The sequence below is a fragment of the Panthera tigris genome, chromosome B3 (genome assembly GCF_018350195.1).
Source record: "Panthera tigris isolate Pti1 chromosome B3, P.tigris_Pti1_mat1.1, whole genome shotgun sequence".
NCBI lineage: Eukaryota > Metazoa > Chordata > Mammalia > Carnivora > Felidae > Panthera > Panthera tigris.
The window spans coordinates 24,243,564-24,261,092 of record NC_056665.1 but is presented as its reverse complement, the minus strand read 5'-3'; the positions used below and the strand labels follow the sequence as shown (position 1 = coordinate 24,261,092).

General features: G+C 33.2%; 1 protein-coding gene and 1 long non-coding RNA gene across 14 annotated transcripts in view; one reads left to right on the top strand and one right to left on the bottom strand.

Moving 5' to 3' along the window:
• Positions 1-17,529, top strand: part of UBE3A (ubiquitin protein ligase E3A) — a 92,128-nt gene that overhangs the window by 56,496 nt on the left and 18,103 nt on the right. For all 12 annotated transcript variants that reach the window (XM_042988289.1, XM_042988290.1, XM_042988287.1 and 9 more), the window contains 4 exons: positions 1,854-3,103; positions 12,068-12,212; positions 15,287-15,492; positions 16,095-16,259. In XM_042988289.1, the coding sequence (XP_042844223.1) occupies positions 1,854-3,103; positions 12,068-12,212; positions 15,287-15,492; positions 16,095-16,259 (1,766 nt within the window). The remainder of the gene's footprint in view (positions 1-1,853; positions 3,104-12,067; positions 12,213-15,286; positions 15,493-16,094; positions 16,260-17,529) is intronic.
• LOC107181265 overlaps positions 3,114-17,529 on the bottom strand; it is a 129,758-nt gene continuing 115,342 nt past the window's right edge. For both annotated transcript variants that reach the window (XR_006218469.1, XR_006218470.1), the window contains 2 exons: positions 3,856-3,955; positions 3,114-3,199 (listed from right to left, as the gene is read on the bottom strand). This is a non-coding gene — a long non-coding RNA (uncharacterized LOC107181265). The remainder of the gene's footprint in view (positions 3,200-3,855; positions 3,956-17,529) is intronic.

Genomic DNA, 17,529 nt, shown 5'->3' with positions numbered 1-17,529 from the left:
TGGTTTCCTCTTTAATCACTGCACTCAGTGCTTTCTGTGAAAAAGTCAAGCATTATGAAAGCTCAGATTAAACTGCATGAAATAAATTAACATTTAAATAGATGACAACTTGGAATTTTAGAAAAGAGCATGTTAATATTCTTTTTTGTGTGTTTGAGTAAGCAAAGCATAAGAGAGGGAACACACTTGGAGTTTTTCTTTGTTGTTCTAATGTGTTTCATCCATTGGGGTTCCCTTTTAATTAAGCTTATGCATTCTATAATCTCCAGACTTATTCTTCATTCCTCTCAAGGGGATATATGTATAGATTTAATTTTTGTTGGTGAAGAGAATGAGAGCCATATGTTTATCTGGTTTTGTCTGAAAGAGAATAATGGCAAATATAAAAACAGCAAATATAAAAATATTTGAAAAGGTGATAATGGAGGTCTAAGTTACTATTTAGAGACAGATGTGAGAGGAAGTAAGATGCATGCCAGCAAACTGGTACAGACTTTCACCACAGCAAGAGTCCCTGTCTCCAGGAATTTTTATCTCCAAAATCCTTGAAATGTTCTCTTCTTTTTGTTTCTTCTGTGATTTCATTCGAATTTCAACTTATTAACATTACTGTAATTCTGAAAATGTGTAATAAATTGATATTTGGTCTGGCTTTTCCTTGCCTCCTGTCATTTTTGCCTCTTATAGGGTTATTTCTTAATGGGGGAGAATGGATATAATAGAAGAACATACTAAAACTCCCTTGGATTTAAGTACTACAGACAGCAAAAACAATGGTAACTAAGTGCAAAAACAGCTTATCTTCCTTATAAAATTTTTATATATACAAGAAAAGTACCAAGAAAGATTAAGCTTAATTTAGAGGGACAGTCATTACTGGTGTTTTAAAGACTCTGAAGGCAAGATGGAAAAAGGTGAAAAGCTTCTTTCTGTATTAAGTAAGGATCAACTAGACTGCAATATTAAGTAGATACTAGAAAGAGCACTAGCTTATTAAACAAAGTGGAAATTTATTTCTAGCTCATCTGACAGCCATGATATTCTAGGTTGGCAAAATTCTGCTTCACACAGTCATTCAGAAATGCAGCTGTAGTGACATTATTACTTTTAACACATAGCTTCCAGAGCATTCTGGGAGCATCGCCCCATTAGCCAGAAGGAAAAGCCTTGGCCTGACCCTGTAACTATTTCCTGTTACTCTGTAAGGTTTGTTGCAACCTGATTCCTGGCTACAGATGGCAGTGTTTGTCAACTTCAGGTTTTATGAGAAATGGTGTATTAATTCTTGTCAGTCACCCACAGAATAATCACCCTGCAAAAAAACTAAAAATGAAGACTCCAAAGGAACCAGTTTGATTTTCAGATAATACAAAAGTAAGACAAGGGTGGTTTATCAAAGAGAATACTGAAGGAACCTTTCTTGCCTTCTCAGTCTTTTGAGAACAGAGTAGTGAAATAAGGAAGAAACCTCTCAGAAGAACAGTGTTTCTTCTCTAAAGTGAGGTTGTAAAGAGGTGTGATGAGTCAAATCACATGATGGCTTGGTTCACATATTTACAAATTAAAGCTGTAGTCTACTGTGATTATGAAAAGAGTTTGAACTCATTAAATGCTGTGTATTAATGAAAGAATGTAAAAGAATGGGTGAGGTTGTTTCTGTTATTTCATGGAAAGAAATAGGTAAAATATATTTTGTTGAATCTAAGTATTAGATACATTTTAAAAGAGCTGTACGTCATAAATGGTATTGAGTACAAAATGTTTTGGCTGTTTTACTTTTCACTAGAACTTATTAAGACAAAGTAAACATACTTAAAAAATAAATGTTCTCCTTTTTTTCTCTAATTTTCTAGATGTGACTTACCTAACAGAAGATACGGTATATGAAATTCTTGAATTATGTAGAGAGAGAGAGGATTATTCCCCTTTAATCCGTGTTATTGGAAGAGTTTTTTCTAGTGCTGAGGCATTGGTACAGAGCTTTCGGAAAGTCAAGCAACACACCAAGGAAGAACTGAAATCTCTTCAAGGAAAGGATGAAGACAAAGATGAGGATGAAAAGGAAAAAGCTGCATGTTCTGCTGCTGCTGCTATGGAAGAAGATTCAGAAGCATCTTCTTCAAGGATAAGTGATAGTTCACAAGGAGATAACAACTTACAAAAATTAGGCCCTGATGATGTGTCTGTGGATATTGAGGCCATTAGAAGGGTCTACACCAGATTACTCTCTAATGAAAAAATAGAAACTGCTTTTCTCAATGCACTTGTATATTTGTCACCTAATGTGGAATGTGACTTGACATATCACAATGTATACTCTCGAGATCCTAATTATCTGAATTTATTCATTATTGTAATGGAGAATAGAAATCTCCACAGTCCTGAATATCTGGAAATGGCTTTGCCATTATTTTGCAAAGCAATGAGTAAGCTACCCCTTGCAGCCCAAGGAAAATTGGTTAGACTGTGGTCTAAATACAGTGCAGACCAGATTCGCAGAATGATGGAAACATTTCAGCAACTTATTACTTACAAGGTCATAAGCAATGAATTTAACAGTCGCAATCTAGTGAATGATGATGATGCTATTGTTGCTGCTTCAAAGTGCTTGAAAATGGTTTACTATGCAAATGTAGTGGGTGGGGAAGTGGACACAAATCATAATGAAGAAGATGATGAAGAGCCCATCCCTGAGTCCAGTGAATTGACACTTCAGGAGCTTTTGGGAGAGGAAAGAAGAAACAAGAAAGGTCCTCGAGTGGACCCACTAGAAACTGAACTTGGTGTTAAAACTCTGGACTGTCGAAAACCACTTATCCCTTTTGAAGAGTTTATTAATGAACCACTGAATGATGTTCTAGAAATGGATAAAGACTATACTTTTTTCAAAGTAGAAACAGAGAACAAATTCTCTTTCATGACATGTCCCTTTATATTGAATGCTGTCACAAAGAATTTGGGATTATATTATGACAATAGAATTCGCATGTACAGTGAACGAAGAATCACTGTTCTCTACAGCTTAGTTCAAGGACAGCAGTTGAATCCATATTTGAGACTCAAAGTCAGACGTGACCATATCATAGATGATGCACTTGTCCGGGTAAGTTGGGCTAATGCTTAAAAATTAGTACTAGAATACATACCTAATGCTGGGGAGATTGTAATACAGTTCAGTGAATTCATTTTATAAGTGACTCTGAAAAAAAAATGTATTACACGGTTTAGGAACACATGGACATTTTGTATTATAAATGTAAATATTATACTTTTGTTGTTCCTGTCCAAATTTATAAATGTGTCCCACAAACTATTGGTTGTCTTAAATAATGGTCACTCTGTCTTTGAAAAAGAACAGATTTTCTAAATATTGACAACTAACCCCAAAAGTTTTTTCTCTATTCAGAAGACAAGTGGATGTTGGGAAAAGACTAGAACACAGGAACAAGGGGAATGTGGAGACACTCAGTAATAAGTGTGAATGTCAAGCCTTAACTGGGAAGAGTGGTACAATAAAATCATACCATAGAATAATAAGTGGTATTCAAAAATTCTATGACGTAAAGTTTAGAGTTGGGTTATTGTGAAGTTGAAGTGATCTAGACACTTTAGTGTACGTTGCTGGTAAGAGTTCCTGCTGGGTCACTCATAATGCCCCTGAATGGCACTGCCTGATTGTGGTATTTGCTTAACCACTTAAATAATCTGTATGAACTACTCTGGGTCTTGGAGTTTGTTGGAACTTCTAGGAAAACAGCAGCTATCCCAGGATTTCTTGAAATTAATGGTGCCTTGTTTCATAAACCCAATCCAGGGAGATTGAGCTAGGAGAATATTGGGAATACAAGTACCCACCTTCTTACTTCCTGTATCTCCAGATTGTTGCCTTTTGTTCATTCCTTCCCGCAGCAGAAAATAAGAATTTTACTGCCCCCATTTAAGTAAGAGTGCAGGCCTGTTCAGAAGACAGAAACCAGTTGCCAATCATGTACCAAAATTTACATTTGCCATAGGGTGCTTTATTGCAGGATTTTATTGTATTCAGAATATTAGATACACCCATCATTACTAGTTCTTTTTTTTAACCACTTTAAGTAAAATTTGATGCCAGCTAAAATTAAGATGCAGTAAACCTTCCATACTAGTGGAAGATAAACCATGACACAACTAGGAAATTGTGGTATTTATTTTAAAGTATATTTTAGCATTAGAATTGGTTTGTCTAAATCTGAATATTCATAAAACTTAACCAGTGGAAAAAGTTGTTTGACAGCTCAGAAACTTAAAAGTTTTCGAGATTTTTATGCCTCTTTTGTTTAATTGGTTTTTAAAAACATCAAATATATTTCTAGTATTGAAGAAAAGTTCTACATTATTTAAACAACTCAAGCAGTTTTTCAACAGAGGCAGAAAGAGGCATTAATTGTTTGGAGTAATTATTGTTGCTTGCTTTCTGATGCTCTTTTTATTTTACTCCTGTAGTTTTGAGCTACATAAATAATATACTTAACAACTCATCATCAGGCAGCCAGCAACTTTACATAATTTAGCAGAAAGTAGGGTATCTTAAAAAACGTGAGTGATGTTTTGTGAAAAGGACATTGAAGTCTTCTATGAATTTCGATTGTTAGAGCAGAACTGCAAATCCCAAAACAACACATTTTATGTTTGGCTTCTTGAGTTGGGATTCTTTCATCTATTTCCAGCAAAAGCTGTGCCTGGCTTTTAGAAAGCAGTGAAATCACTCTGTATAAGATTCTATCCAGAATTTAAAAAAAAAGTTGTCCACCTTCCTTATCTGCCTTCTGCTGAGAAATCTACCCAACTTTATTTTCCTTCCCCCGCCTTGTTTCCCACCACCACCCCCTTAGTAAAGCAAGGCTAAGAATCAACGAAAGTTTAAGTACTTGTTGTATACTTACTTTATTCTATCATCTAGAACTTTGAGGAAACGATCATTTTGGTTTATAAGGCCTTTTTTAAAGCAGATGTTAGGATAAAATTAACTGAACTTTTTAATTATGCTAAGAAATTGGGTTTTTTTAGTGAGTTCTGCTTCATTATACAAAACCTGAATATTATAATTTGACCAGTTATAAATTAGGATTCACTAGATAATACCTGTACTTAAATTACCAGTCCACAAAAGCAGTTTGATTTAGAAATCTTCTTTGTGAGGCATTTTGCTAAGCAGTAAAGATGTAAAGATGAATCATGACCACCAAGAAGCTTCTTAGGGGCTCTAAATACTCATACTAAGCAAATTTTACTCTTCTTCCCTTTTTTCTTTTGCTTTCTTTTTTAATAACAATATGAAAGGCCAGAAAAATAAAATCATCAAAATAGCCTTGTGAGTCAGTCAATTGATGCTCTATTTTTTAAAAAATATTCATAGAATGTGTGATTATGATAAAAATTATAGTATTTTAGTAGCAAAAAGTAAAAGGTTTACAACAAAAAGTAGTTAAAGGACATCCTCTCAGCTGAACTCCCAAAAGTACTGATGGGTTTTAGCATCTTATTCCTCAAGGATCTACTTTGCTTTTTTAAAGCCTCATTCTTTCTTCTATATCAGTTTGACAAACAAAATAAACCTATTGAGCACTTTCTTATGGCCTGCTAATTTAGGGTCAGGAAGAGAAGAGGAAATGAGAATATGTTTTCTGTTAGGTCTTATTTTTCAGTTAATTGTCAGGCTGACTGTCATGGAGGAAAAGGGAGGGGTAGTACCTTCAATTGATAATTTCAGATTTTTTTTTAATGAAAAATATGTTTGCCACCTTCTCATACCGTGTAATTCAGACCAGACTAGCAGATTATTTCCTAACTGGAGTTTTTTCTAGAGGAACTATCTTTGGTGACAGCTGAATTAGTGTTTACAGTTATTTTATTGAACCTTAAATGCTATTGATTGTAGGACCCACTATTACTACTAAAAAAGAAAAAAAGACTGCCAGTTAGTTGTGAGATGCTACCAGTTGTATGGTATATCCATAATTTCAGAGATGTTAAAGTGCAAAAACAGAAAAGCGAATTTTAGAATCAGTGAAATATGGTAAAATATTAACTGCCTTTTCACAAGTAGGTATCTCAGAATCATTTAAGAACTACTCCCATACCTGTAAGTTGCTGGATTCCCCCAGGACTCACTTTCACTATTTTTTATTGTTTCTTAGAAAATAGTACAGTGATAGTTATGAGCTCATTTGAATTAAAACAATTATAACATAAGGTTTTTATAGTATTTTACTCATAACATTTGTCTATTTGTGTATTCTTTTAAAAGTAGATATTTTGTCATTTTTCTTAGACCAAGCATTCCCAAAGGAAAAGGATATAAAATTTTATTCATACTTTTTATCTTAGATTATGTTAGGAGAGTAGTATGAGTATCATGGAAGACAGTATTGCCATCTATGACATACCCTGAACTGCCTTCACATCTGAATGGGAAATTTGTTTAAAAGAAAAATTTCAAGGTTCTACCCTCTAGAGATTCAGATTAGGAAATCTGGTGTGGAGCCTAGAAATCTATATTTCTGGTCATGTCCGCAGATACTCCCATAAAGCCAGTCTGCAAACCAGTATTTGGGAAGATAGCAACTGGTACGGTTTATATATACATATTTATTGAGGCCATTTTTATATACAAGTACATACTTGGGAAACTGGCAGTCTTTGAGAAGGTGGTGAAAATAGCAGGTGTAGAAATAGGATTGACGGTGGTCTGAGACTTGGTTCAGATTAGGTTCTTGGTTCTGGGAATCCTAGAATTTTGAGTGGGGATCTAAAGACTGAAAGGAATGGCTGAGTAGAACTGGATAGGAAAGTCCAAAACTGTGAACTGGAACAGATAAAGATTATAAGCACAAAGGAAAAGCCCCCTACTACCAATTAGTTCTGCTCAGTCCCCTGTAAAAAAATCATTCATTTTTTCTGGGCTCTAACAGTACTGTCTGACCCAGCCCCCAGTATTTTCCTTGACACACACCCTTAGTTATTTAAATAAAACCTGATTCTTTTATTTAACAATTGGTCTACAGTGCTTTAAGAATCAGATTATCTTGTGCTGTTCTGAGTATGATTAATTTTATCTTGTACATTCACTTTATTGTGCTTAATGCAATGATGATTATTGTTTAAGATTTATTCTATTTTTTTTTTTAACGTTTTATTTTATTTTTGAGACAGAGAGAGACAGAGCATGAACGGGGGAGGGTCAGAGAGAGAGGGAGACACAGAATCGGAAGCAGGCTCCAGGCTCTGAGCCATCAGCCCAGAGCCCGACGCGGGGCTCGAACTCACGGACCGCGAGATCGTGACCTGAGCCGAAGTCGGATGTTTAACCGACTGAGCCACCCAGGCGCCCCTGTTTAAGATTTATTCTAAAAGAAATGAACTTCATGTCTGATTTATGTACTCAAAGGAGATTAGGAGAATGAAGCAGATCTACATAGATTCTCCGCATCATACAATAATCTAAAAAAATGAAATTTGTGAAACTCCTTACTGTTACATGTGAGAAAAATGAATCTCAGATTCTGGCCTGTATAAATTAATGGCAGGATTGGAACTGTTAGAACTCAGGGTTCCTGGTCTCACAAGCAGATATGATTAAATGATATGGCTGTTACCGAAACATCTAAACTTTATATGTAAAATAGTAAAAAAAAAAAAAAAAAAAAAAAAAAAAAAAACTTTATCTGTTCATAGATAAATGAAAAAATTAAATATACTTAAATAATCTAAAGATCTTGCTCCAGTCAGTAGCTTAAAGGTGTAAACAAACTGTTTAACCATAGAGTCTAATAAGTTGACTGAAGTTGTTTTAAGCCAGCCATTCTTAGAGAACGTAGGCATTCTTAAGAATTAGGTCTATTTTATGTGAATACTACTTAAATATCCATACCATTAAGGGATTTTTTCAACTATGGGTAAAGATGACTTTGTCATGAATAATAATAGCCCAGAATACTGTAAGATTTTAAAGGATAGGGTTTTCCTTTTAACGCTTTTGCATCTGGCAAGTATGATATTTTTATATTAAGATGTCATCCTACCTAGGTATTCTGGGAATGCTTTGATACCAGATCAATTTTTTTTAAAAAATGATCTCTCTAGGATTTCATCATCATGGCCAATTAAAAGTTCAGAAATTGAAAATCGTTTTATCCAACAATTGATGAAATCAAGAGTCTTAGTAAGAAGAGGAAGTCATATAAGGAAGAGGTAGATGTTATTACATCCAGTCTGTTGTTTATTTTAACCCAGTAATCTGCATTTTGCCAGTCTTCATATTAAATTAATACAAAATATACCCTACTTTAAGAAAACCTATATATAAAACTACAGGTCTGTATACTAAATGATTTCAATTCAAGGATGCATACAAATTCTCCTTTTCAGAGTGTTCACTGACCTAGGCTTTCAATTTCCAAGTATCCTGTATTCAAGGCAGCTTCTGATTTTCATAATTCTGTTTTAAATGCTATGTATTTATTACAGAAAGTTGTATACCTTTACAATTCAGTTCTGAAATCATTCTCTGATTGAACAGTGGGTCAGAAGTGGTTGTGTTTAAGAAAAATAAAAATGTAGCCCCTTAATGGCCTTTGTCAAATGGTAACTGGCAAATTTTATGCTATAATTAAAAGTAAACATTGTTTTTAAAGGTAGACTGCCCATGTATACATAAATGATAAAGTATTTTACAGAACCACTTACTATATACCTAGGTATATATTAAGTATATAGTATATATAAATACTTATATATATTAAGTATATAACATAGGTAATGGAAATTTTTGCCTGCAGAGTTCAGTTGCCATCTATTTTTCAAATCATTCTTTTTACATATTTACATGTGACTACATCCTGATTCTGAAATACATGTTTATTGTAAAAACTAATTGAAAATATAGAAAACATGAAGAAAATAAAAGTCACTTATAATTTCAAAAAAGATTATTGCTAGTTATTGAAGAGAGGCAGGAAGGCATAATAGTTAAGAGCTTCCTTCTGGATTAGAACTGTTCTATTTACTAACACTAAAAGCAAGTTATTGAGCCCCTCATGACTTTGGAGACTTCATCTGTAAAATGAGATTGATAATATTACTGGCCTCATAAGATTGTTGTGAAAATGCAGTGAATTGATATATGTAAAGTGCTGAGAATAGTGCCCTGGCACATAAGTGCTATATATTATTCGTGTGTTGTTACTGAAATATTTTTGTTCTGTAATATCTGGGTGGTTAGGTTTTCAGGCATGCCTGAAAGAATTTTTAGTACAAATAAAAGTAACAATAACAAAAGCGTTGTTGTACAGGGAATTCATCTAGTGCTTCACATATATTAATTTTTTATTATATCATTTTCATTTTATAGATGAAACTAAAGCAAAGAAAGATAAAGCTATATGTTTACAATTATAAAATATTATATTGAATTATTTTGGCACTCAGGGTGGAGAGCGCTGTGGAGATTGATGGAGACAGACAGACATTTAGTATTTTATAAGAATGAAGTTAGGGGCTCCTAGGTGGCTCAGTTGGTTGAGCATCTGACTCTTGATTTCAGCTCAGGTCATGTTCCCAGGGTTGTGGGATCGAGCCCCGTGTTGGGCTCTGCACTGAGTGTGGAACCTTCTTAAAATTCTCTTTCCCTCCATGTGCCCCTCTCCCCTGCTCACATGTTCTCTCTTTCTCTATAGAAAAAAAAAAAAAAAAAGGTATTAGGAACATCTTTCTAAAAAAAAGGAATGAAGATAAATTTGTTTCAGTGTCCTATGAGGTGTCTTAGGTGGAACTAAGACTACAACACATGGCCTCTGAATCCTGTAGAATCGACACCGAATCCTTTAAAAGATATCAATCACATTGATAATGGAGTCAGCTCTCATTTGTGCATGTTAATAAAGAGGACTATAGGAAGCATAATTTAAATACCAGATAATCAGTTTTTTCACCTCAGAATGCATTATACTTTTGATATAAGCAGATTTGTCTTTGTGTTATAAGGGCATATATATAAACATTGACTTATATTCCTTTGACACCTAGGCAGGTGGGAACTGGAAGAAGGAAACTAGGAATGCGTTCCATGGCAATATAGGATGTTGGCGTGATGGGTAAACCACATTGGAGCTGATAATTCTAATTTAGTTCTCAGCATTCTTTATTTTCTGTGGCTTGAAGCAGGTTTCCAACTGGAACTATTTTTCCCCAAGGTTCTTTTCAAACTTGGGACTAGGCTATAAAATCAAATTATGAATCTTATGTTCAAAGATCAAAGTTGTTTTAAAAGGTTGCAACATGCTGTGTTATCTTAGTAATATTGTCTGCTCTAGAACTCTTCCGTATATTTTTATTAAGCCTTCACATCTTTGCAGTGTGAAGAGTACTATCCCTTTTTTTTTCTCTGCAGATGAGGAAACAGGCTTACCTGAGTTGCTTGCTAAAATTTAAAGTTTAAAAGTTAAGTGATAGTTGGAACAACTACAGAGTATTTATTCTGTCTCAATTCACAACACTCTGTCACAAAAATAAATTATCTTTAAAAACTTGGCATAATTTTTTTTTTGGTAAATATTAAAGACCATTGTTACACAGGACATTTCTTAAAGCTAAAGATTCTAAATTCACAGACTCCAAAAGTTGAAGATATCTAGATTATTTCAGCCTTTGTTCTTAAAACTTTTTTGACTGTATTCCCAAGTAGGAAAGAGATATTTTACATAGCATAGGTACATACATGTATGTGTATCTGTCTATACTTATAGTTGAAACAAAAGTTTCACAAAATGGTTGATGCCATTACTATGTGGAACACATTCTCTTTCCTCCCATTGTTGGTTTTAAACCACGAAATGAATTGGGCTGCCCACTAGCGAGTGGCAGTTGACAGTTTGAAAAACATTGATCTAGGACAACTGTCAGGATTCATGAATTTGAGATTTTATTTTTCTATAGACATACTAGAATGTCCAAGCCAGTACTGTTACCTAAAGTAATTGCTTGAGGACTATAGTACAGTTGTTTTGATGATGTTTGCATTGCTGAAAACCATTTTTAAAATTCTAGTTGCAGTGGTTGGAATAACTTGAACACTCGTAAATACTGTTTTGGCAAATTTCAAATTTTTTAACCGCCAGAAGGCATTTTAGGTCTATTTAGCAAATAAAGCGGGTGATCAGGCATGCTATTAGTAAATTTCAAATACATTAAAAACTGGAAGTATAAATAGTTCACATTAGTATTTAGTGTATATTTTCTGATTAATCTCTTAATGACTGAGATCACTTACTGTGTATTATTCTATAGATTCAAAAAAGTAGTAAACATTTATAGTTGAAAAATGTAACTGTTAGTAAGAAATTAAGAGTAAGGATATAAGCAAGTGTAAATCTCATCTGCTTTCAAAAAAAGTATATATAAGATGTCTTAGGTTCCATCAAGACGTGGCAGTTTGTACTAAGTGCTATAAGAGACCATAAGCTGCTCCCTACTTACCCAATATGTTTCTTCTCTTAATTGAAAGTATTTTATTCATGGCTTAATAGATAACAAAACTTAATTCCTTAGTTTCTATTCTATTAAACATAAAAACTTATTAGCAAACAAACTTGAAGTCAAACTTCTGTACTCTGTTGTTTTTGCTGAAATGATTTAGTTTGAGTAGTCACTTATGTATTTGGCTGTGTTGACTTCTTTCCATGTCCTAACCTTTAGAGCCCAGGTTTGTTACACAGAAGTAACAGAAAATCTAATTTTAATTTTCTACTATATGTTAATTTCATGACAAATCAATAGTTAGAAAGTAACTCTTTTATTATTCTATGCCGATTTCTTTTCTGTCCTATTTTTCCATTATCTGTGAGACTGAATCTTTGCCTTTACTGGCTTTTTACTGGTTTGCTTCCTGTTTCCATTTAAAACAAACCAAAAGTCAGTATCTTTTATTTGCTCCATAGCCTGAATCCTTTTTATTTTTTCTACTTATTTTTATTTTGCTTTCATCCTTAAACTGGCAGTCACCTTCTTTTCACTTTATCTTTTCACTCACTAGCTAGAGATGATCGCTATGGAAAATCCTGCAGACTTGAAGAAACAGTTGTATGTGGAATTTGAAGGAGAACAAGGAGTTGATGAGGGAGGTGTTTCCAAAGAATTTTTTCAGCTGGTTGTGGAGGAAATCTTCAATCCAGATATTGGTAAATATTTTAGTGATGTGATCATGATGTCATATCCTTTTGATTTAAGGATTTGTTTACCTAGGTTTATAAATATTCTCAGTTACAAAGAGTAAACAGTAGGTTTCAGTATAGATTTCCTAGAAACACAGAAAATGACTGAATTTGGGTTTGGGGGAGTGATGTGCATCACTCATTTATTCAAGTTCTTATTTAGATTACTTAGCCAAATATTTTACTGTAGGAAATTGTCTTTTAGGTAAGTCAAATTGAAAACCCTTTAGAATGGTACATTAGAACAATGGAAGGATTTCTTTGCTCTTTTTAGTCTAAAACATTCTTCAGACTCACGGCATTTCTGAAATGAGAGTTTCATACAACAATTGTCTGAAGAATGTTGAGAATGTCTCACAAGTGTATCATGCTCAAAGTTTGGAAACCCTGACTGGTATCAAATTAATTAGGTTTATTTACTACAGGATTTCAGGAGGCTTAATATGCTTTCCCAAACTTTTTGAACTTCAGAAGCCTTTTACCACCCTACCTTTAATAACATTTGTCTCTCAGAAGTGTTTTTTCATTGAACAGTCTGGGAAAAACTGATCTACATATCTCAGCCTGAAAGTTGAAGGATTTGAATTTTACTGGTAGACAAGTTAGGCACAGTGGAAGTGGTAAAAGACAACAGCTTCTTGGATAGATAATTCTGAACTGATTCAGTTTATGCGATGTGACCACTTACTTGGTTACCAGGTTTGCTTACTTTTAAAAACAATACATGACCATCATAGGAAAAGGATTCCACTAAAGGTACTTTTAGAATTGTGAAGAATATAACAGAATAATGCAGATCATTTCCTTTAAGCTTTGAGAATTGAGCTATTACAGCCTGTTGATTGTCAGTATGTACATTGAATTGACTTCTCTGTTATTGTTCTTAGCTGGTCATATATACACACAAACATGCAAATGGACATAGACATTTTGAGTTCATGACATAAATGTAGTTAAAGTAAGATTATATATTTTAGCTAATGTTTCTTAATAATCAGAAAGCTGTGTAATTTGCATATAATTTGTTCAAAGTAAACCAAGACACATAAAACCATGCCTTTTTTTGTGATAGAAAATTAATTTATGAGCTTCATAGGTTTGGTAAACTTTGCTCTGGATTCCTTTGTATCTCAACATGTAAAACATTAGCTGTAAATAAAATATACTTACGTTATATGCAGAAATACTTTCAGAAAAAAAAACATAAACAGTTCTACTTGACAGTAAAGTAATTGAAATGATTAAAAATACCAAATATGGAATATTTGGTTAAATATACCAAAATAGAATGTTTTATAAGAACTACCTTTTCTTCCAGGGACCTGGCAAAAAATGTGCCCAAAATAGATCACTTTGAACCTTAAAATTATTATCTTTCATTTCATACACAGAGAGGAGAGTAATGACCTGTGTAATTTATATTCTCATTAATTTAGTTTATTGCTCTTGAGACCAAGGATATACATTTGTGAGATTTCATCAAATTTGTTGTTTTCAACTGTTTTTGACTTTGTTAATACCATATTTATAACTAAGTGAAATTTTTTACTTCAATGAATCTTGTAACTTAGACTTGTAAAAAAATTTAGATCTAAACTGAAATTCAGATAACAATTGGATAATTTTCAGACTGTTATTTTGTGAATTGTAACTTCCATTAGAAAAACGTCCTAGCTTACTTTGTACTCTTATGATCCAGGGGACATTTTACGGTTCCTTTGTATTTAACTTAAACTAAATGTGAAAATAAAAACTTTTAAAGCTTTCAAAAATCATATGAATTGATATATTTATGTGCCAAATTGATTTCTAAAGTTTGTTCTGTTGGAAATTGCCCTTTTCAGACCTAATTCTTAAAATATTTTCATTCAGTTGCACAGTAGCAACTGAAAAACATTTTAGTAAAGTAAGAAAAATTGTAAATTCATTAAAATATCATATAACCTTTCCTTAGATATTCTGTTTGTTTAAAGGGAAGAAGATAATTCTTAGTAATGGTTTTAGATAGGTAAACGAAACATTCCTACTTTTTAATTTTTTTTTTAATGTTTATTTTTGAGAGAGAAAGAGAGTGAGTGGAGGAGGAGCAGAGAGAGAGGGAGACACAGAGTCCAAAGCAGGCTCCAGGCTCTCAGCCGCCAGCACAGAGCCCGACGCGGGGCTAGAACCCACGAACCATGAGATAATGACCTGAGCCGAAGTCGGACGCTTAACCAACTGAGCCACTCAGGCGCCCTGAAATATTCCTACTTTTTAAGATGAATGTTACAAAAAAAATCTCCAAGCTTGGGTTTTGAATAGTGAAAAACATATGAAATTGAAAGAAAGCTACAAATACAGACTACTTTTGTTTTACTCACTGGCTCACAGTTAACGTGTGTGTATATTAAATAGCCTTGGATTTTGGATGTAATCTACCTTTATCAAATTTATTCAAGTTTATGTACTTCATCTGACTTCGTTAGGAGTTAGAAAAACTTCATAGGATCATTGTGCAGTTTTGAAAAAACAAAAACTTTTCTTTAATGAAATTTAAAATTTTTTGAAAACACATGTAGATTAAATATGTTTTAAACTTTTCTTTAATGAAATTTAAAATTTTTTGAAAACACATGTAGATTAAATATGTTTTTGTACGTGAAACATTTTAAAAATATGGTAGCTTTTTTCCTTTTGGTTTTGCGTTCATTTTTCAATCAACCAGTGGATGTAGTAAATTAATTTCTTATTTGTATTAGTAGAAGATTAGAGAATTTGAATTTAATGAACATTTATCCATTTTGAAAAATGCAGCCAAAATTGCCTGCTACTTGTTTCCTTTTTTCTTGGCTTCTTAAAATGACATACTACCATTTGCCACAATTTATAACAATCACATATATTTGAACTGTGGTCTCTCAAGTGCTGATGTAATAGAAAAAACAATTTTTGTATGCCTACTATGTATAAGTTTGCATGTGTAATTATTTTGTCTGTATTGTTCATTAGTCTATTTAATAAAATAGAAAAGTAATGTATTTTTTTAAAATCCTTTTTTACAGGTATGTTCACATATGATGAATCTACAAAATTGTTTTGGTTTAATCCATCCTCTTTTGAAACTGAGGGTCAGTTCACTCTGATTGGTATAGTGCTGGGTCTGGCTATTTACAATAACTGTATACTGGATGTACATTTTCCCATGGTTGTCTACAGGAAGCTAATGGGGAAAAAAGGAACTTTTCGTGATCTGGGAGACTCTCACCCTGTAAGTCTGGCATTTTTTATTTGATCATTTAGCTTTATTTAAAAGCAAAACTATAATTTATGTAAAAAACTACAGTTTTCATTTGGAATCAGTTTTACTTGTTAATATTTATACCTAATAAGTTAAAGTTGTTTTAACCTGTTGCAGTACCATGAATACCTAAAAACTCAGGAAATTTATTATATATTACTTTTAGCAAGCAGGTTTTGTAAAATTGATTCTGTAGAAAAGGGTTTTTAAACATTGTTTTTTAAACCACGTGAGATTGCCACGTGAAATCAGAACTGCTCTGGATAAGGGGCTTGGTGGCTACCGTTAGTATGTTGTTTCTGTCTCGAATCCCTCCCTCACTATGAGACACCTGAGGTTCACTCATAGAGCACAGTGTGAAATCCATTGCTAAATTGATGCTGTGGTTTTCTCAGCACTGGATGGGACATACCAGTGACTGACAGTCTTTCTTTATAGTAAACTATTTGAGGGACAAGAAGGATACTTTCTATTCTTTGGTCTTTGTTGCCATTTTTTTTCCCCAAGAAAAATGATGCTAACTTCTATTTTATAGCTCTGTGGTAGCCTAATTTGTCATTTCTGGTTGTTAGGTCCTATATCAGAGTTTAAAAGATTTACTGGAATATGAAGGGAATGTAGAAGATGACATGATGATCACTTTCCAGATATCTCAGACAGACCTTTTTGGTAATCCAATGATGTATGATCTAAAGGAAAATGGTGATAAAATTCCAATTACAAATGAAAACAGGAAGGTAATACATGTTTTTTTTTTCATCATTCTCTTTGTCTCTTTATTAACAGAGTTTTAAAGCATATATACTTGTGATTGTTAAAGAGGTATCTAAAATAGTCCATACAAAAACTCAAGAAATCAAGTACTCAAATTCTTTTAAATGAAATAGCCCCAGTTTTCTAAATCTTGGATATAAGCTGGTATGAGAGCACATAGTTAGGCACTAAACCCCTTTTCAAGAAAGGGGGCAGGAATAGTAGATAGTGAGTGACACATTATGGCCATAAAACATTTTATAATGTAACTTGATAAAATATTATAATGTCTAAGTTAGGATTCACTTGCCTTTTATAATTTGGTATGACAGCTTATGTATCTAGTAAAACACCCACATTTTTGCTGAATTGGGTACAGTAGGCAGCTTCCTAAATATTCTAGCACAGACAACATGAGGCTTCCTGGTTTGCTCAAATCCGGTACATTGCAGTTGTTAGGTTTTATAAACGGATGTATACATGGTTTAAATGTCTCTGTGTTTGTACACTTGGTTGAGGGAATGTCAAAATTGCATTGAGGCCCAGCTTTTAAGTCTGGTTTAATACAGTATCAAATTTGAAACTTACGTGTATAATTAGTTTACGTGGGCTTTTTATAGTTCAGTATTTACTATTGCAAAAAGTTGTGAAATTGTTAAAGGTACAGGCATACCTCATTTTATTGAGCTTCACTTTATTGCAATTTTGCATATGTTGGGTTTTTTACAAATCAACTGTGGAAACCTTGTGTCGAGCAAGTCTGTCAGCACCAATTTTCAAACAGCGTTTGCTCACTCTGTCACATTTGGTTAATTCTCACTTTATTTCAAACGTTTTCATCATTATTGTACTTGTTACGGTGATCTGTGATTAGTGATTAAGACTTGCTGAAAGCTCAAATGATGGTTAGCATTTTTTAGCAATAAAGTATTTTTAAAATTAAGGAATATACATTGTTTTGTTTTGGACATACTGTTATTACAATCTTAATAGACTACAATATAGTGTAAACATTACTTTTATATGCACTGGGAAACCAAAAAATTCATTTGTCTTGCTTTATTGCAATATTCGCTTTATTGCAGTGGGCCAAAACTAACCACGATACCTCTGAGGTATGCCTGTATTTTCCTTTATATGTATAAAGTTTGAATCTTTAAAAATATTTTTGAGTGTTTGTTCTTTCTTGGGGAAAATGAAAACAAAACTAAAAGCTATGCAGCCGAGTAGCTTGTTATGTTTTGTTTATATAGC